At 49.1% G+C, this 23,140-nt stretch overlaps 1 protein-coding gene across 2 annotated transcripts in view; it reads left to right on the top strand.

Annotated features, from left to right (window-relative positions):
* Nucleotides 1–2,329: 2,329 nt before the first annotated feature.
* The window catches only part of UST (uronyl 2-sulfotransferase), a 306,252-nt gene continuing 285,441 nt past the window's right edge, over nt 2,330–23,140 (top strand). Inside the window, exon 1 of one of the 2 annotated variants that reach the window (XM_062186900.1) lies at nt 2,330–2,628. In XM_062186900.1, coding sequence (XP_062042884.1) covers nt 2,361–2,628 — 268 coding nt within the window. In that variant the 5' untranslated portion in view covers nt 2,330–2,360. The remainder of the gene's footprint in view (nt 2,629–23,140) is intronic. The other variant, XM_062186899.1, reaches the window with a different exon arrangement.

Below are 23,140 nucleotides of genomic sequence, written 5' to 3' on the forward strand. Positions count from 1 at the left end.
GATGATTTGGCTTTTCCTTCTGGGGTTTTTAGGCAGCCAGGCCAGTCACGCAGCCTTTTGAACGCTGACCCTTTTTTTCCCTCTAAAATTCCTGTCATTGGCCCACTCTTTTAAGGTGGACGGTGTCCCCTTATCCTCCCCTCTTAACTTTTTCAGTTTCTGCTTCAACGTTTCTCCCCACATTTACTTGCTTTGTCACATGGTTGCTTCCTTTCTCCCCGCTTCTCAGATTCTTCTCCTTAGGAGAAAGAAATGGAAGGTTCCCCCATCCCAGGCATGAGCAGTGAGAGCAGGCCTGGGAGACAGAGGGTCTTGTGCAGTATTGTGCATCCAGCCAGTGTTCAGATTACTGGGTCAGGCCTTAGGGCCTCGCCACGTGGAACAGGGCTTTGCCCCTCGGGTCTCCTGGTCCCTCTGCATAGACTCAGAAAATGGAAACAGGCCTCTATCCAGGGCTACCCATGGAACTAATGGGCAATGACGGATGACTGGCATTCACATTCCTGAAATAGGCATATTAACCTAGATACTCCCGGATTCAGGGGATAAATGTGGGAAGCACCATTAGCACTCCATTTGGGATTTCCTGCAACAGAACCAAGCCCCCCCCCCCCCCCAAGCAGCCGCCTTTTCCCTTAGAAAGTGGGTCAGAACAATGTAACCTCTCAAGTAACCTGCTCACCTGTAACTCGCTTCAGCTCTTCAACTTGGTGTCTTTTCACCCAGGTTTCAAGTCATGCACGGGAGATACTCATCTGTAGATTAAACCACAGAGCACTTTTCTCAAATCGTAATCTCTTCCTACTCCCTGAAAGGGTTTTCAGGAACAGTCTTGGAATCACAGAAATTGTCGGCTCCTGATTCTCCCTTTAATCTTGTGTTACCGGAACACAGAGAATGAGAAGGGAGCCCGGGAAGAGCAGCAGCTCCACAAACGAGGTCTAGGGTCTCAGTATGTCCCCCACTAAGGAGTTATAGCCCATCGCCCCATCCCCATGCAAACGACCAGGGAAAGGGCCCGGCTGCGTGGGCTTGAGGGTCACAGAGATTTGAGCGCGGCTCCCAACCCCACTCCTCCTGGCTCTGGGACCCTGGGGCAAGGCACAGGCGCCTCAGGTGGCACAGCTTCCGCAGATACAGCGGTAACCAGCTGTTCTTCCGAGAGCCTGGCCAAGCCCTAGCTGTGATGCTCCAGGTTCCGTCCCGCCCCGAGCCTCCCTAGTGGCGACCGAGGAGGCCGGGGAAGGAGGTGCGGAAGGGGACCTGCCCTTTCCTCTTGGCGACCGCTGCGGGCCCTCTCCGTGCGCGGCGGGGCGCAGCTGCGGGAGCGCAGGGAGACTGGGTCCTCTCGGCCTCTCTCTCCCAGGGGCCCAGGGCTCCGAGCAGCGCCCCGCCACGGGCTGGGGGACACGTTTGGTTTCTAACTCCCTCCACGGGCGCTCTCTGCAAAGTCGCACAGCCAAGTCTTGAACCGAGATGCCAGCAGGGCGCGGCGGCCTCTGGGAAGCAGGTTCCAGGGGACAAGTTTCGGAGCGCAGAGCGCGCACAGAGAGCGGCGAGCTCCGTGGCGCTCCTCCCTGCCGCCCACTGTTTTTACGGGAGGGAAGCCGGCGGGCCCCAAGAGGTCGCTGGCGATGCAGGAACCGGGGCCAGAGGGTTGGAGAACGGGGGAAGGCACGCACACACAAAACACACCCAGAAACTTTCTTCCTCGCGGCGGAGACGCGCCGCCCCCGGCCCCCGCAGCCGCGGTAACGTGACACCGAGCGCGCCCCGGGGACCGCGCGGCGCGGGCGGGCGGGGAGAGCGGGCCGAGGCGGCGGCGCCGCGCCGGAGGGAGAAAGGGGAGGAGGCGGAGGAGGAAAACCCCTGTCCAGGAGGTGGAGCGAGCGGACGGTGTCCGCCTCCCGTTCCTCCCTGGCGTCCCTCAGAGGAGCCTGAGCCGGGACAAAACACGCCGAGACCCACAGACGCGCGCGCGCACACACCCACGCGCACACAAAGCCGGGGGTCCACGCTGGCGCTGAAGGCGAGCCCCGGCGGCCGCGAGCGAGCCCGAGGCGCGGCGGGGCACGGGGCGCCGAGCCGCTGAGCGCGCGCGCGCGCGCGGGACGGACGCGGGCGGCGCCCGCAGCCGAGGCCGGGCAGCTCAGGCGCTCGGGCCGCGGCGGGCGGCGGGGACCATGCCGAGGAAAGTCTCCTGAGCCCGGCAACTTCGGCCCCGCCCCACCCCCACCCGGCTGCCCGCGGCGCGGCGCGGCCCTCCCCATGCGCGGCCGGCCGGCCGGGCTCTCCTGCAGGCGGCGGATGGGTGACCTTTTCCTGGCCCGGGCCGGCTGTGCGAGGCGGCGGAGCAGGCGATGAAGAAGAAGCAGCAGCCGCAGCCGCAGCAGCAGCATCCCGGCGGCGGCGGCGCGGATCCCTGGCCCCATGGGGCCCCTCTGGGGGGCGCCCCCCCGGGCCTGGGCAGCTGGAAGCGCCGGGTCCCCCTGCTACCTTTCCTGCGCTTCTCCCTCCGGGACTACGGCTTCTGCATGGCCACGCTGCTGGTCTTCTGCCTGGGCTCCCTCTTCTACCAGCTCAGCGGGGGACCCCCAAGGTTCCTGCTCGACCTGCGGCAGTATTTGGGTAAGGACGCGCGGCGGGCGGCAGCCGCGCAAAGTTGTGTCCGGGGGCAAGGGGGCGCGTCGGGGACCTCTCGAGTGGCCCCTCAGCCCGCCGCCGCTCCGAGGCTGCCCAGATGTGACACCCGCCACCTTCAGCGCCGGCGAGTTGCGGGGACCCGGCAGATACCCCGGGTGGGGCGCCGTCCACCTGCCCCCGCCCGCCCCGCACTGGGGCAGGATGGATGCGTGCGTGGTGTGTATGTATTCAGGCCCGGCGATGCGGGAGCTGGCATGGGGGAGACAGTGCGTTCCATGACAGCGTTGGGGACCACCGTCGCGTCGGGTCCCGCGCTCCACAGTGTGCGGGTGGGTGTAGCCCTCGGTCTGGTCCGTCCCGCTCCTTGGCCTGGCCCTTGGCAGCCCCTGCTCACCTCGCCGTCCGCGGCGAGCGTGTCGGAGCGAGCTGAGCCCTCGGGTCTGGGGCCGTCCGGGGGCGTGTGGATCAGCGGGGCCAGCAGGGTCGCCGCCTGTGACCCGACTGCGCGCCGTGCTGTGTGCGTCTCGAGTGAGAACTTTTGTTGTTGGTTGGTGGCGGTTTGGGAGCGAGACCTCCTGTCTTAAGAAGAGGGAAGGGAGGGGTCGCGGCGGTGGAGACCAGAGTCGCTCAGCGAGTAGGCAGGAATGGCGCCTCCCTCGTCCTGGGCCCGGGGAGCGCACGCCAGGTCCCGGGGGCGAGTTTGCAGAGCACTCAGATTTGTGGCCGGAAGACGCGGTGCCAGGAGAGCCGCGCAGAGCCCCAGTCTGCTGCAAACCTCGTAGATGACAAACGCGAGCAGCATCCGGCACCTGCACGAGGACAGCGAGCGCCGAACGACCCGGGCCGGCTGGAGGCCGCCGCTGTGACCCCAGGTGTGCCTTCGCCGTCGCCGAAGCCACGGGTCTAGAGAACAGAGGGTTTGGCAGGAAAGCGCGCCCGCGCGCACGCACGCACACACACACACACTTTCACACACGCGCGCGCCAGCGAAGTGACAAACGTGTGAGGGCGTTTGGAAATAACACAGAGAAAGCACAGTTTTTCCCGTGTAGAGGAGCTCAGATTGGCAGTTACAACTTTTATATCAGCAGAAATGGTGGGATGCCATGGTTTTGCAAGATGAGTTAGGGAAAAGTAAAGGGAAATACTGCCCAAGTAGCTTTCCAAAGTATTAATGCTTAGCACCTGGTTTCATAGAGCATTGGAGGTACAATATGCCTTTTTATTAGGGACTCAAATCTCTTTTTTTCTGCAAGTTCCACATTTTGGCATCTCCCAGTCACCTACTGGTGTCAGGAAGAGGACTGATTGTCCCCGCCCACAGCCATCATAAGGACTGGCATGGGGAGGTGAGTGTTGTTGGTGCTAATTAGCCTTTCTCTGTAAAATCAGATATTTTTTTTCCCAGAAGCTTCCTAGAAGCAAGGCATAGAGGCCAGTGTTGTAGGGGACAGTACAGTGGTCAAGGGTGCAAAAGGACTCAAGAGCCCTTGACCTTGGTTAGGACCCTGGAACTTCCCAGGTATTGGCCATTCATGGTGATAGGTGGTTTCTAAAACCTCTACCTAGCTTGCTCCCAAGAGGTTGGGGTTCTGAGATCTTTCTTGGGGAAGCGAGAGCCCAAGGGGAGGAAGAAGGAAAGCCTGGCAGCTTGAGTTTGTATCGCATATACCATCACCTTTTCACTGCTGATTCCAGCCACCGAGGAGGCCTGGGCAGTGTGTGCGGTCGGCGGGCGGGAAGGGGATGGGGACAGCGCTCGTGCCAGGAACCAGAAAGGTTAACGCTACTCCCTCTACCAACTGACTGCTGAGATGGGTTAAAACATGACCTCACCGTGAACTGAAAATAGGAGCTCCTTAGCCAAATTTGTTTCCTGTTGTTTTGTCACATAAATATCATGATTTTCAGGAAAAGTGGGCTTGCGGTCTTTAGGGTGGTCTAAAATATGCCCTGAATAATATAAGGCCAGGGGATCTGTAGAATTACACTCCCCCTGTCCTCCATTCTATCATTTTAGTGTCTGTCAAAACAAAATTCACGGCCAGTAAACACATTCTCGCGATTTTCTTGGTCAGCCAGTTTGAGAGGCAAGTGTTTTTCTTAAGGGTGACTTCACTTTAAGTCAAAATTTTCCAAATAAAAACAATTTCATAGCAAGACTTTTTTCTTTACAGAGTACTAGTTCAGTATATTTGCACAGTATCCTGTGTCTGAGGCTAAGTAGGCACTCAGTAAATATTGGCTGAATTAATGACCAAATAGGAGTAACTGTATTTAACAGATGAGCCCTTCTCACGGGACAGCCAAGGTAATGGAGGCATTTGTGATGAAAGCTACCATGGAGTGCGTATGTGCCCACCAGTGCACAGGCAGAGAGAAATTGAATGCATGGAGCAACACCGGTGGAAGGTTCTGTGGTTATCCTTGTGTTTGATATGGGAGGCATGATGCTAAAGATGTGTGAAAGATACACCCCAAGTAAGGCAGGACTGAAACCCAAGTCCTTCTGATTCCAGTGCCCATTGCCAAGCACCCTAGGCCGCCCAAGAGATAAACTAGAAATATAGCCAACATGCCCATGGCAATCTAGAGAGCTGACTGGCTATATGATCATAATTACCTACGTGATTTTCCTTCCCTTTTCTTACTTTTACTCTGAGGGTCCTTGGGGGCCAGCAGAATGGAACATAATTCAGCAGCTGTCTTCATCGTGCTTCCTCCAGTTCCTGGGGAACTCGACTCTCCCTGAGCTGCAGCAGCTGGAGGCGATGTGAATTGGCATGGCAGCTACCTGGGCTGCCTGTCCGCCTGCAGCAGCTGTTCTGTGTCCAGGCGCCAGTTCTCAGTGGGGGTTCCTGGGGCCTGCAGCATGGCATCACCTGGGAGTTTGTTCTACATGCAATTTCTCAGGTCGCATCCTAGACCTACTGCATAAGCCCAGGCCTGGGCTGAGCAGGCGTTGCTTGAGCAGGGCTCCAGGTGCTCCTGATGCAGGCGAATGTTCCAGAGCCATTGTTCTAGAAGAAACTGCTGCCTTCAGGAGAGCTCTCACGGATTCAAGAGAAAGGGGGATGGGAGAGAGGAGATTTATGGAGTATTTTTAAAGGTCAGGTACATTGATTTCATTGTTTAATTTTAACTTTGAGAAATGCATCTGCTTTGCTACTTAAGCCCCATTATTTCAAGGGAAAGACCAGCCAACAGCTGCAGTCCCAGCTGGCTTTAGACTTTTCTAGGTTAGGAGAGGCATGGAATGGGGTGAGGGGAGGCAACCAGAGAGCCGAGTGTGGGGGAGCAAGAGAAAGGAATCACGACCAAGCTTTCTCTCTGCTATAACAGCCAGTGCCAGGCAGCTCCTTCTTCAGATCTGCTTGGAGAAGGGCAGAGTATGTGTCTTCAAGATCTTTCAGCTGCACCAAACTTGAAAAGATGAAAGGAAGTTGGGGGATGAAAATTATGCAGGAATAACTGTTGTCCCACGTTTCCCTCCCTCAAAATGGGTGAACAGAGGTGACAGAGGAATGTAGTGAATGCTGCACTTGAACGTGGAGGCCATGCTGTCTCCAGTTTGGTGAAATCCACTTTTTTTAATTGAAGTGGCATTTAGTCTTTGACTTGCTATGGAAAACCAACAACAATCCAATGGAAACTCCCCCAGAAATTAGCTTGTGATGCAGCCTTGCTGCCAGTAGCCTCATTGCTTATGAGCTGTGGAAATATCAGAAACTTGGAATAACATTCATTACATTGATAGAAACAGAATCAGCCAGATGGCTTACTATTGATCTTGTACAACTGGCAAACTCTAACGATTTATCCTCAAGCCTCGGGTGTGTGCTTTAGCCTTTATGAGAGTTAAATCTTTGGGATTGAATTTGGGTGAGTACGCTTTCCTTTCCATTTTTAATTTTACCACTTTAAATGAGGGTATAATGGCTTAGTTCTCAGAGTCACCAATCATTACATGTATTATACGTGAGCCTGGCACTCCAGTGTCAAGAAATGAAAAGTATGTCATTTTATTGAATTTGAAATTCTCTAAAGTTTAAGTGAGTTTCAAGGAGAAGTAAAAATAGAGGCCCAGATCTGTTACAAATAGTCTCTCAACTTTCAGAACCAGATTTTATTTTTCTTCTGCATATCATGCATGGTTTAAATATAGCACTTCAGGTTTCAAACAGTAATCTAGGAAATGAATGTATAAAATGTGACGTTATCAATAGAAGTTGTTGACATAGAAAAAAATGACACTCTTGTTTATGGCTGCAAATTTCTCTTGTAGGGTTGGTTGGGGACACAGTAGCACTGCAATAGAGGAGGAACGGAAAATAGAATTTATGGCAATCTGTTCTGCAAACGCATGGCAGGGATGGTGAAAAGCACACTGCCTTGTAGACTATTTTTAATGTAGACTGGTCTCAGTAGGAATTGTTAAAAACACACATAAATATGGATTATCTGGATACCGTCTTTCTTCAGATTCTCTGCCACTGATCCAGGTTTAAGACACTAGTTGGTTTTGTTTGGGAGAAACTAAAAATTGGTCAAGCTCTTTGGGTCCCAAAAGAAATAGTATCCTTTGCTTTCCCAGCGAGAAGGTGGAGGAGTAGAAGCAGTAGCTAGCCTTGCAGCTGTGCTGCTCAGAGCAGTGCTAGACAATAAAAGGCATCTTGGTTGGTGAATTATAGTAGCTGCTAGAATTATCGGGAGCTACCACTTACTTTATCTTCCTTTTTTTCTTTAATTTTATTATTTGAAAGGCAGAATTACAGAGAGGCAGAGGCAGAGAGAGAGAAGTCTGTCATCCTCTGGTTCACTCCCCAGATGGCTGTGATGGCCAGAGCTATACTGATCCGAAGCCAGGAGCCTGGAGCTTCTTCTGGGTCTCCCATGTGGGTGCAGGCGCCCAAGGACTTAGGCCATCTTCCACTGCTTTCCCAGGCCACGGCAGGGAGCTGGATCGCAAGCGGAACAGCCAAGACTCAAAAGGGTGCCCATATGGGATACCAGCACTGCAGGCAGTGGCCTCACCTGCTACACCACAGTGCCAGCCCCGCTTTATCTCATTAAAGAAATAAGGCCTGACCACAAGTAAATTCTGTCTTACCTATATTTGTATTATAGAAACCCGGCTTTTAAGAAACAGTAATATGCAGAAACCCTTTCAGTTACCAGAAATGAATAATATTTCACCAAAAATTCTTATTTGTACACATCAAAGGAATGGATTAACTATTCTACAAGATGATAAGTGTATTTTGCATTTTTTTTGACAGGCAGAGGCATTTTGAAAATAGCTTTGTTGTGATACAATTCACATATTATACAGTGCACCCATTTTTAGTTTTTAATGGGTAATTGCTTTCAGTGAGTTTTGCTATGTTCACAGAGGTGTAGAGTTGTTACTGTAGTCAACTTTAGAACATTTTCATCCCAGGAGAAACCCCATACCTTTATTTATAACCCCAGTCTGTATAATTTGCCTATTCTGTACATTTCATAGAAATGGAGTAATAAAACATGATGTGTTTCATTGACTTTTTCATTTGGTGTAACGTTTTCAAGGTTCATGCATTTGATAGTGTGTATTGCACTTTATTCCTTTTTATGGCTACATGATATTCCACAGTGCTTCTTTTTATTATGGAATAAAATGCTCTGTAACCTTCCATGGAAGGAAATAACGTATTTTGTTTAGCCATTCGTGCATCACTGGGCATTTGGGTTCTTTTCACTTTCTGGCTCCTATGACCAGTGCTGCTGTGCACACTGCTGTATGCATTTTTGCTTGAGCTCCTTCTCTGTGCTTTTGAGTACATACCTAGGAGTGGAGTTGCGGGGTCCTGGGGATAACTCTGTTCCGGTTACTGAAGCTGCCTCTGCAGGGGTTACATCATGGCACATCCCCAGTATGAGAATTCCAGTTTCTCTACATCTTCACCAACACTTCTTATTCCTCTTTATTTATTTCTTGCATAACCAACCTAATGGGTGTGAGGTGGGTTTATCATTATGGTTGTGTTTTGCATTTCTCTAATATTTAGTGATGTTGAGCATCTTTGTGTGTGCTTTTTGTCTATTTGCATGTTTTCTTTGGGAAAATGTCTACTCACATCCTTTACCTGTTTTGGAAATGGATGTTTTTTGCTGCCCAGTTGTAAGCATTCTTTATATATTCTGTATATTGGACCCTTACCAGATATATATTTTTGCTTTTAAATTGGTGGTTGAATAGGATTTGCTGACTTAAACCCAATGCTGTATGTGTTGTTCTCTGTCTCAAAGCTGTGCAGCTTCTCAAGGAGCAAGGAATTAGTGTTATACTTTAGCTGTGTGTAAAGTGATGAGTGCAAGGCCTGGGTTTCTAGTAACATCTAAATAAATTCCAGTGACTGACTGAGGATGAGGACCTTCTCAACATAATGTTGGAGTCTGGTTTTACAGTTGTGGGTTATCTTGAGTATTAAACACTACAGTTGATTTGGTTCTAATGTATAATAATTCATGGATAATTGGCACTTAACCTCTTTCAGTGTTGTCCCAAAGATTATTGTGACTTCTATGTGGAATATGAGTGTAGTGGATTTTGCATAACAGACTGTAGTACCATGGATATGAATATTTTATCTTTGTATTTGCTCACTGGAATGGAGCCAGTGAGCTCAGCAGGAGAAAACATTTGGGTGCATGATGTTCCTTATACAGTGTAGCACGAGGCTTCCAAGGAAATCGCGAGCGGTCTCATGAAATTGGAATTCACATGCAATCCATTTTGTCTTCACATTGAGGTGTGATAAGCAGGACGAACAAACAGGAACACTATTTCCTATTTGTTTCTCTAGTAAAAGGAATTATTTGTTTTTAGGAAGAAATGTCAATTGCTTCTTCTGAAAATGTTAGACATTTTTAGCAGGCTTTAAAAGTATCTACTTGTATGATCAAAATGAGCTTTAGAATTGATTCAGTCAGTTGGATGCTACCTGGTTTGAATAACTTGGAACTTCTAAAGTTTGACCTGCACTCTTGCCTTGTGATTGTTTGTGGGCAAGCTCTCTGACGTGTGGGAGCTTGTGCAGTTATTCCCCTCCCTACCTTGACTGTACCATGTGTGCTCTTCACAGCCCCTCTGGAAGGAGCTGTTGGTCCAGTGTGTTTGCTAAGCACACTGGGCTTTGCTAGGATTCGGCACTCTGCTTTGTGTGGTCTGTATTTTAAGTAAAGAATGTGGGGAGGGATATCAGGAAGGACTCTAGCTCAGTTGATGTCTTCAGCCAATTTCTTCCTTGCTGTCGGAAGCCTAGGAACCAAGGGAATATGTGGAAATCACTGTGACGTATGGTTCTATCAATATCTTCTTTGGTGCACAGGAGTTGTCCACCTTCTACCTTTAGTGAGTTGGAATAATTTTTAGAGCCCTCTTTGTAGTTTTAAGAATACTGAGGTTAGTCTAGAGATTTGGCCTCATGCAACTTCAAACAACTAGAAAGCAAATTTCACTTGTTTTCTTATCATTTTCCTAAATGCGAGAGCGTTCGCTTTGGGAATTTGCAGAATAGCAGTTATTTCTCTCTGTGGGTTGGTGTCTTCCCTTGGTAGCAATTTGTGTTAAATCAGCCAGTGTATTGCAAGCATGACTTTAGGTCTTTACAAAGGCGAGAGCATGGGATGATGTGATTTTTGAAATAGTGGCTGAACAGATTTTAACCTAAAATGGCAAAAATGACCAGCCCATCAAACTAGGGCTTGGGGGCGGGAGTTTAGTGTGCTGGTACAGACTCTACTTGGAGTGGCTGCATTTTCTGTTGAAGTGCCTGTTTCAAGTCCCAGCTCCTCTGCCTCCTGTCCACCTTTCTACTAATGCACACGCTGGGAGGCAAGAGGTGATGACTCATGAACTTGGATTCCCGCCACCCATGTGGGAGACCTGGATTGACTTCTGGGCTCCTGGCTTTAGCTCAGCCCTGGCTGTTGCAAATGTTTGAGGAGTGAATCAGTGGATGATGGAATCAATCTCTTTCTCTCTCTTCTCTTTCTCTTTCTCTCTCTCAAAGAGAGAGAGAGAGAGAGAGAGAGAGAGAGAGAGAATACATAGAAAAATTAAAACTAGGCTTTAGTGCTCCAATTCTTTTACTCTTGTTTGGTGAAAGATATTGAAATAATCCTAAATTATGGCTTTGACAAAATAATTCTTAGTTTACTCAGTGATTGATGATAATAACCAACATATTTAACTCTAGTGCATTTCAGGAACACCATTGATTTGATTTCTTTCTAGTTCAGGAGGTACGTTTTTCAGAATCTCAATGAAAAGAAAACTAGAAATATTCTGAAACCTATAAGTTCATTTGTTTATAGGACCAGCATGGTGGCATAGCAGGTTAAGCCATCATCTTTGACACCTGCATTCCTTATCAGAGTGCCAGTTAGAGCTCTAACTGCTTTGCTTCTGATCCAGCTCTCTGATAATGTGCCTGGGAGAGCAGTGGAAGATGACCCAAGTGGCCCAGGGCCACTGTCTCCCATGTGGGAAACCAGGAAGGAGTTCCAGGCTCCAGGTTTTGGCCTTGCCCACACTTTGCTGTTGCAACCATTTGGGTATTGAAGTAACAATGGAAGATCTCTCTCCCTTTCTCTCTCTCTCCCTCTTTCTTTCTCTCCCTTGCTCTGTTGTTCAAATCTTTTTTTTTTTTTAAAGATTTATCCGTTTATTTTGAAAGTCAGAGTTACAGAGAGAGAGGGAGAAAAAAAGAGATTGATCTTCCATCTGATGGTTCACTTCCCAGGTGGCAGCAATGGCCAGGGCTGGGCCAGGCTGAAGCCAGGAGCTTCTTCAGGTCTCCCATGAGGGTAGCAGGTGTGCAGCCACTTGGGCCATCTTCCACTGCTTTTCCCAGACCATTAGCAAGGAGCTGATCAACAGCTAAACCGCTAGGACTCGAACCAGCACCCATATAGGATGCCAGCATTGCAGACAGTGGCTTTACCCACTAGGCCACAACACCAACCCCTAAATAAATATTTTAAAAAAAGAAAAAAAAATAAATTCACTTGTTTAATATTTCAGCAAATATTCATTGAAGGCCTTCTACGAGGTCAACAACATCAGGCTCTAGAAAGAATAAAGATTTTGTAGAGTAGAATTCTGAGAGCAAAGCACTCTGTTACCACTTAGTAGTGGGGAAGGCTGGAGCAATATCCTGAAATTCTCTGAACCTTGAGCATTTTGATCTAAAGGATGGGACTGATAATTGTTGTTTTACAGGGTGCTTCTCTAGCCCGAGGCTTGGCACTGAATTCAACAAATGTCAACTTTCCCACTTTATTCTTTGCTTCTGACTTCCTCCTTATTTAGCTTACATACACAAGTGCATGCACACGCCTGCAGGTGCACATGCACACACACAGAACCACATGCCTGAGTGGGAGAATGCAGATTTGCTCATGACTTGGCTTCCAATTCAAGGAACCAGTCTAGTCCAGGAATATGCAACTACTTCACTGATACTTTTGTGGCTTATCTTGTCCCCCTCAGATTGGTGAGGCTCCTCTACAGAGGACAAGCCCCAGTCATTCTCCCTGTTAATTAGATACACATGCACCTTCTGTGTCTCCTGCTTCCTAGAAAGTCCGTCACGAACACATTTTTTGCACAGCCAGCTTTCCTCTGTTACAAATTTCTCCATAGTCTCTTTCCCTCCTGCATTCACAGAATAGAAATTGCAATGTGCAGGGAGTGTGCTGTGGCTTTCCTTCTGGGATGGGATGGCCCCTGACTGCTGGGAGTGATCGCTGAGTCGCACTCTTTCAAACACTTTGAGTTCCACGACCAACCGCTGCTGGAACCCCGCCTCTTTGGCGAGCAACCCCACCCAGCAAGTGTGGCCACGTTCTTTTCTCAGTTCCCTCTTGTCTTACATCAGAAGTCAGGGCAAGAGCAGGGAGCCACAAAAGTGAACCATGTCTTTCCCAAGAACCGGGTGACCTTGCTTCTGGTTCCCACTTTCTGCCCAGCCTCTGGTGGCCGCCGGAGCTGGGGGGAGCCACTCCACTTGGGATAGAAGCTGATCCCAGTTGAAAGCAAATGGTGATTTTACATGATCTGATAGAGATAGCTCTCTTTTGTTTAGAGCCCTTAAAAACTGTGCCATTCCAGCACAGTTTCCTTCTTTGATACAAAAGCTGTTGGACATGACTGCCTTCCCATTGGGTAGGCAGAACTGTCAGTCAATGCTGTGTGGGTCAATGGGCGGGCACTGGGAAGGAGTCTGGAAAGGCTCCCAGCAGCAGCTCAGCGGTCAGTGTTGTTAAGTCACCTGGGCCTCCTGCACTTCTGTTTCCTCCTCTCTGAAACAAAGGCGTTCGATTGAATCTGTGCTTCTCAACTCTATTCTACTCTCGGATCCTCATTGTAGCAATGTTTCCTCGCGGTCTTGACTGTCAGCCTGGGAATATGTCCCAGTGGCCAGGAGATGGAGACAGGGTGGGGTCTGGAGAGGTGGCAGAGAGGGAGGAAGAGTCTACTTGTTGATTTTTATCTGCAGCCCCAGGGGAGGGAACCTCTTGAGAATCACTGAAACCATTGCTTTCTGAAGCCCTGTTGGAAAAGACAAGAAGTCTTTTAATTGTGGCAACTGAGAACGATTTGCCGCTAAGTGCCTGCAGTAGTCAAGTGGAATACATATAAAGAGGTGGAATACATTTAAGCATGCTAGACCAAGGTGATATGAAGGCGACTGCCAGGTCAGTCCCCTTTGAACCCCAACAGAGGTCTCCTCCAGACAAGTCTATCTTCTGGTAGTTTCTCACCTGGGATCATTTTTCAGATCAGAAAGTTGAAACAGCGAAGGGGAAGAACCACAGTAACTCAAAACCTTCTGCGTAGTCAGCCAGTAAATGAAGCCGAGAGATCCAGACTGGGGACAGACATTTCTCTAGCAAATGAGGAGAGGATAATACACAGATATTTAAACATTAATAAGTGGGTTAGGAGAAGGTAACTCAATGGCAGCAAAGCATGCGAGCAGGCAGCTGGCAGAGGAGGACACACAGCTGGGCGAAGAGCACGTGGAAAGATGTAGTGGGGGGTGTGGGGTGCAGCGTGAAGACTCCACTTGGGACAACCGCATCGGCTCTAGCTTCCCGTGAACGCTCACCCTGGGAGACAGCAGGCGATGGCTCAAGTACTTGGGTCCCTGCCATCCACTTGGAACACCCAGATGGAGTTCCCGGTTCCTGGCTTTGACCTAGCCCAGCCCTGGCTGTTACAGGAATTTGGGAGGAGTGAACAAGTGGATGGAAGATCTCTTTCTGTCTACTAATGAAACTAATAATAATAAAAAAGATGAACTGGTTTTAATTCTGGGATATAGCTCAGTCACCTTCCTCTGTTAATGTGGCCTGCAGCACGGAGAAATGTTCCAGTTCCCTCGGTTTGTGAGCCTGCACAGTGCGCTGCTATGTGACCCCCTTCTGAACTGTCTCCTTTGGCAATGATGGTGCCACCCTCCACTGCTCTGTGTCAGTGCAGATGCGTGGGCTAGCGGCCTGCAGCTCTATCCCAGCGCCCTTAGCACAAGCATCGTACAGTTAGTTCTTGGGGCCACATCAGTGTTGAGTGAGCTGTCTGCTCAGACCACAGCCAGCAAGCCACCCCTGCGCGGGACAGCGCACAGCACCTGCAGGCTTCTCTGGGTTAGAGAGAAGCCCAGGCCGGGAGGTACTTGTGTGCTGCCCTGAACACAGCCCCTCCTGCCTGGAAGTGTTTTCTCAACATGCGAGCAAACAGTGCAGCTGACTCATCTGCTGGGAGCGTCACAGAAGTGTGACTGCAGATCCCGTACTATCTCATCTGCTTCGGTGCCAGAAACGTGTGTGAAATCACAGACGGCCGCTCAAGGGGAAGTTATTTTTGCCACAGCGGGGAAGTAGCGATTGCTGGGGAAGCCCGCGGCAGGGCTGAATAAGGCGGGGAGGTGACTGTGCAGCTGGCCCTGCCAGCCTGGCCGGGGTTGTGGTGCGCTGGCCTCCTAGGGAGCAGTTCCTGTGCAGCAGGGCTGCCCAAGGAGAAGAGTGTTGACATAACCTCCGGCCAGGGGGAAGCCGCCTCCCCAGTGTCGGGGTAACTGCTAGCTCCTCAAAATGTGTCCTGGGTGCCCCCGGGCCGCCCTGGGAGGCAGCTCTGTTCCAGATGCGTGGGACACAGAGGTGAAAAATCTTCCAGAAACCAACAGGCATAGAGAACCCGAATGGCAGGGTCTTTGTTTTGCTTTCGCAGATGGCAGGAATGAGGCCATCCTGTTTTCTCTGCGCATTCGCTTCCCAACTCAAAAGGCTGTTCCTGCTGGCCCACTGAGCAGCCTTACGGAGTCTGAGATGTTTGTGGTTACATCCGTGCAGTTGTGCTGTGAGACGAGGAGGGTCCCAGGAACTGAAGGGCAAGGAAGGAAACTGCTGTTCGCATCTTCCTATTGCCCTGCTCACCGGAGCAAATGCTATCTGGAATTCCCACGTGGTGGTGGTACCTGGAGACTTGGGAGTTCACAGTGTGGTGCTGAGCTTTTTCAAATGCGTTAGTTGACTCGAGGGTCCTTGTATCTTGCTGTCCTGCTCGTTAGAGCCAGGGATGGGTGTGGGGTTTCCATGTGGCTGTGTGTTGAAATGCATGCAGTACGATGAGGGCCGCCTGCTTCTGACCCGAGCCCTGGCGCGGAGTGTGGGTTCAGGCAGAACCTGCTAGAAGATACTTTGCTTGCTCGGCAGGCCTCTGTCTTTGTGCCTCCGTATGACGTAAGGCATTGCAATGGCAAAGTCTAGCCCCGCCTCCCACCACTTTGTGGCTTTGATGGGTGACTTCTTGTCAATTTCACAGTAAGTCTTGCTCATCAGGCTTATGCTTCCTCAAATCTCACATCACCGAGTCGTCAAGGATCAGACACACGTGTTTCTCCTTCCCATTTGGGTTGGGGGTCTTCCTCCCTTTCCTGTATCGCCTCCTCTGTCTGCCCGTGCACTCCTCCTCACAAATGTTCATCAGGTGCCAGTTATGTGCTGGGCGCAGGGCATGGAGGGCCGAGGGCTGTCACTGTGCTGTGGGGCTGCACTGAACTTGAGGGCCAGAGAAGGACTCAGGGGGCCGTGAGAGCAGTGATAGATGAGGGGAGAGCAGAAACAGGGACTGCTTGTGCCTGGCTATGGTTAGACCCCGGATCTCTTTGGTGAGGGTCCTGTTTATGCTAGTAGGTCAGAGGTTCTGAGTTCTGGCTACAGCCAGTAAGCTGGACAGCTTTGGAAGATGCTGATTTTTTTCATTCATTTGGTCAAAGATGGGGCTGTCAGTGTTTGAAGCTTGCCTTGTGGTCCTACCATGCAGCCACGGTAGAGCAGGCCTGTTGCAGATGTGGGGTCAGAGCGTCTGTGCTTTAAGTCTGCTTACAGTACCATTGAGGGCAGCTTCGTCTTCCTCTACAATCTTTCATTTGGCTGCGGTTTCTAACACTTGAGCTTGCTGCTTCTCTGTGCCAGCATTCCTCACACTTTGATGTGCATTCACATCCCCTGGGGCCCTGGGCTCTGGCCTGAAATGGTGCCATTCCAGCAAGTGCCCAGGTGTTGCTGGTCAGACAACCACACTTGGAGTGGCAAGGGTCCCTGTGGTAGCATTTCTGGGAAATAATTAATAATTGCAACCAACACATGGGTGAGGCTTCAGCATAGCCCATTAAGGAGCTGTGCTAGTAAGCAGTTTTAAAAAAGATTTATTTATTTATACATTTGCTTAAAAGGCAGAGTGTGTGTGTGAGAGAGAGAAAGAGCAAGAGAGATTTCATCTGTTCACTTCCCAAATGGCCGCAACAGCCAAGACTGGGCCAGGTCAAAACCGGGAGCCTGGAACCCCATCCAGGTTGTCACCACATGGGTGACAATTACCCAAGAACTTGGGCCATTTTCCACTGCTTTCCCAGGAGCATTAGCAGGGAGCTGGATAGGAAGTGGAGCAGCTGGGACTCGAACCTGCACTCCTAAGGGATGCTGGCATGACAGGCCGTAGCTTAACATGCTGTACCACAATGCTGGCCCGTCTAGTAAGCATTGCATAAATTTCTTTTAAAGTGAATTTTCACTCACCAATTTAGTTGTTTGAATTTAAGAACATTAGGTTTTTCTTTATTGAGGATCACACACTGAGATGATTCAAGTTTAAAACCATCTCTGCACTGCACGGTATTGAAATGCAGGCTATGTGGAGTATGTGAGCCTACGGATTTTGACCTATCGTCCAATTCACTGATAAGGGTAGGAAGCAAAACAACTGGTCTTAGGTATGACATTTCTTCTAATAGTTACTGCAGATTCCTGCCGTGTTTTGAAATTTGGGGCTGAGATGTAGAATCAGAATGTGTCCCAGGCATCCAAATCCCCCAAGTTAAGTCCATTTTTGTGGGCAGAGCAAATAATCAGATGCAAATACATAAGGCAAGTAATTGCAGTGACTCAATGTAACACTTAAAATACACAATTTTAAGAAATGTTTAAAACTATTAATTCATGCTCGCTATAGAAAATTGGCAAGTGGAGCAATACCCACTATAGAAAATAAGGAGCTTCGTTCACTGCTTGCTCGCCGTGCCAGCAGTAACACAGCCTGCAGTACCACAGATGTCACGCCACATCTTCACATGTTCTTCCCATGACATTGGTGCTCAAGGCGGCAGAGAATCCTGCGAATGTATTCATTCCCTAGCAAGGCCTTTTCGATATGTAGCCTGCTTCCAGTTCTTTTGCAACATTGTAGATAAAGCTGGGATGAACATTGTTAAATTCCTGCAGACTTCTCTGTTTCCCTGGAATAAATTCCTAGATTTGAAATGGCTGGGGTGAAGCATGTAACCTGTTTTCAAATTGATTTTAGTACAAATTGCCATATTGATCAAGTCTTGACTGTTTCACCTCGGTTTGTAACCTGCTTTGCCCAGTTAATCCAGGGACGCTGATGTGTGAGATATGAGTGTCTTTTTTTTTTTTTTTTAAGATTTTATTTATTTATTAGAGAGGTAAAGATACAGAGAGTGAGAGGGAGAAACAGAGAGAAATGTCTTCCGTTGGTTCACTCCCCAAATGGCTGCAAACGGCTGGAGCTGTGCTGATCCAAAGCCAGGAGCCAGGTGCTTCCTCCTGGTCTTCCACATGGGTGCAGGGGCCCAAGGACATGGGCCATCTTCTACTGCCTTCCCAGGCCACAGCAGAGAGCCAGATTGGAAGAGGAGCAGCCGGGACTAGAACCGACACCCATATGGGATGCCAGCACCGCAGGCGGAGAATTAACTACTGCGCCATGGTGCCGACCCCAGTCCAAAAGTCTTAACCCCTACCTTTAAACATTTTATTTATTTGAGAAGCAGAGAGAGAGGAAGCAGGAGAAAGATGGTAAAGTAATATTATACTTCAATGTTCTTATACATTAATTTGAATTTGAATATTAGTGAAAGTGAATAGTTTACAAGACACCATTCATGGAAGTTACAGTTTTAAACCCCTTTCTCATTGTTTCCTTGTATGCGTGTTCCTTTCTCTTATCAATTGTAGGAGTTCTTTAGAAATGAAAGGGATTAGCCTTGGGTGCAGATAACAAACTCCTGGTTTTTCATCTGCCCGTTAGTCTTTAAAGTCTACAGATTTTATTTTTCTTGGGCGCTAATTGGTTTTTTCCCATGTACTGTTTTCTTTTTTCATTCGCTTGTATACCGAGAAGAGCTTACATTCCTGACAACAAATACATGTTCTCTCTGTTTCCTTCAGGTTCTTGTATTGTTTTGCTTTTCTGTTGACTTTTTAAATCCTTTTGGCCTTTAGTTTGGTGTGAGGTAAATGATTTTCCAAGTCTAACTGGAGTCAGAGTCATCATGCTTGAATATCTGTCTTTGGCAATGAGTTCAGTTTTCAAACATCGCAATGAGTTGACTTAACTCTTTAGAGAACGTGGAAGCCCTGGGTGCTCTTTGAGCCTGAATTTTGGGTGGGAGTGCTTCTGCGGCCAGCGGGTACCTCTCTGGAGTGCTGGAGCCTGCCCAGGGCCCCTTCTGCCATCTCTCTCCTCTGTGCCTCTTGCCTCACTGAGCTCCCCAGTACCCTCACCCCCCACTGCTGGTGTTTCTGGAGCAAACTTGTGAATCCCAGTGGCTGGCACTGGGGCCAGGTGAGATGATCACACTCTCTCTACTCTCTGCCCAAGTGCAGATGGCGTAGATGTGTTAGCCTCTGCTTCCTGGATTCTTAAGGAATTTTGAGCCGCCCCCCCCCCCCCCCTTGTACACAGCCTTGTACCTGTGCCTTTTGGGAGAGCTCCCTGGTGACAGCCTGGCTCTACCAGTCTGTGCACTTAGGGGCATCTTGGAAACAGGGACAGCACTCACTTTCACACTATTTATATAAGCAGTTAGATGATAATGGGTGATTTAGTTCTTGTGGGTTGTTGTTTTTAATGTTTATATCACACAAGGGACCACAGTTTGGAAACACGGACAGTTAAGGGCCAGCACAGTGGTGTAGTAGAGCTGCCTTTTCTTTCCTGGAAATCACATTCACTTTTTCCTGGGAATTTGCCTTTAACAGGCTATTTAATGTGAACAAGAGGCAGTGTAGAGTCAACAGAGTGTTAGGCTTCCAACCGGAAGTCCTCTGAGTCCTGGCATTGCCACCATGCAGTTGTGTGACCTTGGGCAATTCACTTAACCTCTCTGAGGCTCTGTTGGAGCTTTAAAGGGATTATAGAGAGAATGTACCCTCCTGCCTGGAATGGTGTGAAAATTTGCCTCTGTAATGTCTACTAATACACCTCTTCACGGCAGTCATCCATGCAGAAATCTGACCGGAGCAGGTGGCAGAGGGGTGTATAGGAACGTAGGAGCCCGGGCATGGCTCACCCCCTCTCCTTTTGCCTTTCCCAGAGGACTAACTAAAGATTTCTGTGTGTGTCCTAAGACCTCTGCAGCTTCACCCAACATTGCCAAAGTATAGTTTGAGAACTCAGAACTCTAAAACATTTACTCTGAGATCACTGAAAGATTTTCATTTCTTTTAAGATTTTTCTTTTAAAACAGAGTAAGCTGATGACCTAAAGGTTCTTGGAATTGCTACCCGTCCATTCGCTGTTACAGATGAGTGAATGCCTCATTTTCATGCAGCTACTCATGGTTGTAGAGATTTGACCACACGCCACGGGGAAGAAGAGCAGGGAGCACGTTAGGGCAATAAGGGCTTCATGGAAGAGGTGACAGTTGAGCTGGGTGTGAAGGATAAATAGGAGTTTGCCAGGTGGAGACATGGGTACAAGGCATTCCAGCCAGAAGGAGCAGCTCATGCAAAGGCTGGGTGAAATTGTGACACTTTTGGGTACGCTGAACAGCACAGAGTAGCTGGAAAACGGTGCAGGGAAGACAAGGTCACTGCCCGGGAGGCCCGCAGGTGCAGGCATGGATTGTGAAGGAACATGGTGCTGTACTTGTCAGTGTGTAGTGGGGAAAGCACTCGATGTTTTGGGACCACAGGGTGATACAGCAGATTTGTTAGTCATAAAGAGAGATTTGGAAAGAGAAAGGAAAAACTGGGGCCATGGAGGAGGCTGGACAGGCGTCCTGCGTGATCCTTAGACTTGGCCTCACTCTCCCTCGCAGCTGAGTCCAGAGGCCTCCCAAGCCCTGAGCGGCTCCTCCGGGAGCTGGGGAGAGGGGGTTTTCAGGACTTCTCACCCATGCTGCCTGGAAGTGTAGTTCAACAACAGCACGTCAGTAGTTTTCTATCTCTTTTCATGGATACTGACTTTCAGAGTAATTTGAATCTTGATAACGAAAATTTGACAGGAGCCACAACTCCTATCCTGCAGGCATTTATTTAGTATAATAGAGTCGTGTCAATTTGATGCTTTCCTGTTATGATAGCATTCCACAAGCCGAGGGTTTATTTTTTCTGATTAGCGAAAGCGGAAAGGAGAAATCCCCACTGCGTTTTTATTAAGTCAGGACATAATGTATCTTGAATTTATGTTCCAGTTATTTTAGCAACTTTGATCATGGCGTTTTGTTATGGATTAAGTTGGCATTGAGTTATAATTTCTTGCTGTTTAAAAAATGACTGTTTTCTGAGTATGCTGGGAGCATTTTCTCTGTGGTGTTCCTGAAGATTCTTTAGAAGCTGTTCCACTTACATTGTGCCTGTTTATTTGAATGGAAGAGGGAGAGAGGAGAGAGAGAGAAAAGAAGGAAGGAAGGGAGGGAGGGGAGGAAGGAAGGAAAAAAGGAGGGAGGAATGAAGGAATGGAGGAAGAGATCCATCCACTGTTTCAATCCTCAAATGTGTGCAACATCCAGGAGTAGGCTAGACCAAAGCCAGGAGCCAGGAACTGGATCTGTGAGTCTCCCTTGTGCGTGGCAGGGACTCAACTGCATGAGCTACCTCCTGTTGCCTCCCCAAGTCTGCACTGGCAGGAGCAGGAATTGGGAGCCGGAGCTGGGAGTTGAGCCCCGGTGCTGTGGTGTGGGGTGCAGGTGTCTTAGCCACTAGCCATGCATTGCCTGCCATGACCTTGCGTTCTGAGTATAGCTTTGCTAAAACTGTTCAGTCCTCCCCAGCCCTGCTGGATGACATCCAGCCCCTCCCTGTGCTGCTGCACCTGCTCTGCAACACGGTTACTCCAAAGCTCAATGTTCCAGTTGTTTTGGTATATTTTTTAAACCAAAAACAGCTTTCAAAATATTTTATTTTGTTAGAACACAGTTGGAGGAGAGTGAGTCTAGGTTACAGAAAATTGAACTGTGCTATGATGCAGGAGGTGGGTGGATAGTCCTTGAAATAATCATTTAACTGTTGGAATTGAAAGCATCCTGTCTTTTTAGAGAAGTGAGGGAGAGGAAAATAAGCTCAAATGGATGCTCAGTGCCCCAGGTGAACCTGTCTGAACTTGCACAAGGTCTGGCATTTATAGGGTGATATATGTTTTCTAAGGCAATTAAAACACGTACCTGGAATGAGGGATTTTTTGCAACCGAACATGGAATTTATACCTGAGTTTCATGAGTCCAGGGCATAAAGGAAATCAAATGCGTTCCGTGTTGCCATGATCTCATCTGGGAAGCATATGATATACTTGTTGGGAAATGGTAGCTTCTCTTCCTACCTCCAAGAAAAGGAGAAACTGGGGACAGTGTTGTGGTGCAGCAGATTAAGCTGCCTGTGATGCTGGCATCCCATATGAGTGCCTGCTCGGGTCCTGGCTGCTCCACTTCTGATCCAGCTGCCTACTAATGTGCCTGGGCAAACAGCAGAAGATGGTCCCAAGTACTTAGGCCCCTGCCACTCATGGGGGAGACTGGGATGGTGTTCCAGGCTGCTGGCTTCAGCCCGGCCCAGCCCTGGCTGTTGTGGGGATTTGAGGAATAAACTAATGGGTGGAGGATCTTTCTCTTTGTCTCTCCTTCTCTGTCCTCTTTCAAATAAATAAATAAGTAAATCTTAGAGGAGAAATGTATTCAGCTTTAGAGTATTTAGCAGGGACGATATCTTCAGCAATGTTTTTCCCCCAGAAGGTGAGGGCATGTACTTCATGAGACCTTGCCATACCCTGGCCCTATATAAAGTAGTCAGTGTCATGTGGAACCTCAGGGAAGTGCTCCCTGGGGAGCTGAGCCCTGCCGGCTGGGGGTCTGTGTGCAGGACAGACAGGGCAGTGGGTGTGAAGCACGCGCGAGAGCACTCAGTCCCTGAGGTGCACCGTCAGGATGACCTGCGTGTGGAACAGGGCAGTGTCCTGGCTCCTTAACCTGCCCCCCCCCCCCAGCAACCTGCTTGGCATCTGCTGGGTCTGGTGGGGGGGTGTCTCCTTGCACTGCCTTCCTGGCCCCTTAGTCTGCTTCCTCTTCTCCAAGACAGGAGCTCTGATCGCCGGGATCTGGGCCAAGGTCTTTCACAGAGGGAGAAAGTTTGAATGAACATACTTTGAGTGTCTCAAACATGACCTATTGGAGGATTAAAAAAAAAAAGAAGCTCAAACCTGCTTCCAGTTTTATAGTGGTTGTCAATGAGAGAGTGGAATTGCTGTTTCTGGCTTTTCTTCTACATCTTTATAACATTTTTTTCAGAACCTTTTCCTGAATCAGCAGAGTTTTGAAAGTCTTGCCATATCTAGACACTCTTGCGTACATGATCTCACAGAAATATGCGAGGGACTTTTTAGAAAATTACAGAAAATGGGTCTATTGTGAAGTCAGTTAGAGAAGTCCCCTTACCTGCAGGGGAGGTGTGCCAAGACCCCCCCGAGGATGCCAGGAACTGTGCTTGTAGCCCTGATTCCTTTTCCATCTTCCCCAGGCACTTACTGTGTAATGTGGCCATAACTTTTGCAGTTTGAGCTGTGACAGAAAAACTAGCCCTGATTTCTTTTTCTTTCTGCCCTTTTTCACAGATAGATGTATTCTTGCTGTAGATCTTAGCAACCTCAGGATAC

Source organism: Lepus europaeus, chromosome 3, assembly GCF_033115175.1.
Source record: "Lepus europaeus isolate LE1 chromosome 3, mLepTim1.pri, whole genome shotgun sequence".
NCBI lineage: Eukaryota > Metazoa > Chordata > Mammalia > Lagomorpha > Leporidae > Lepus > Lepus europaeus.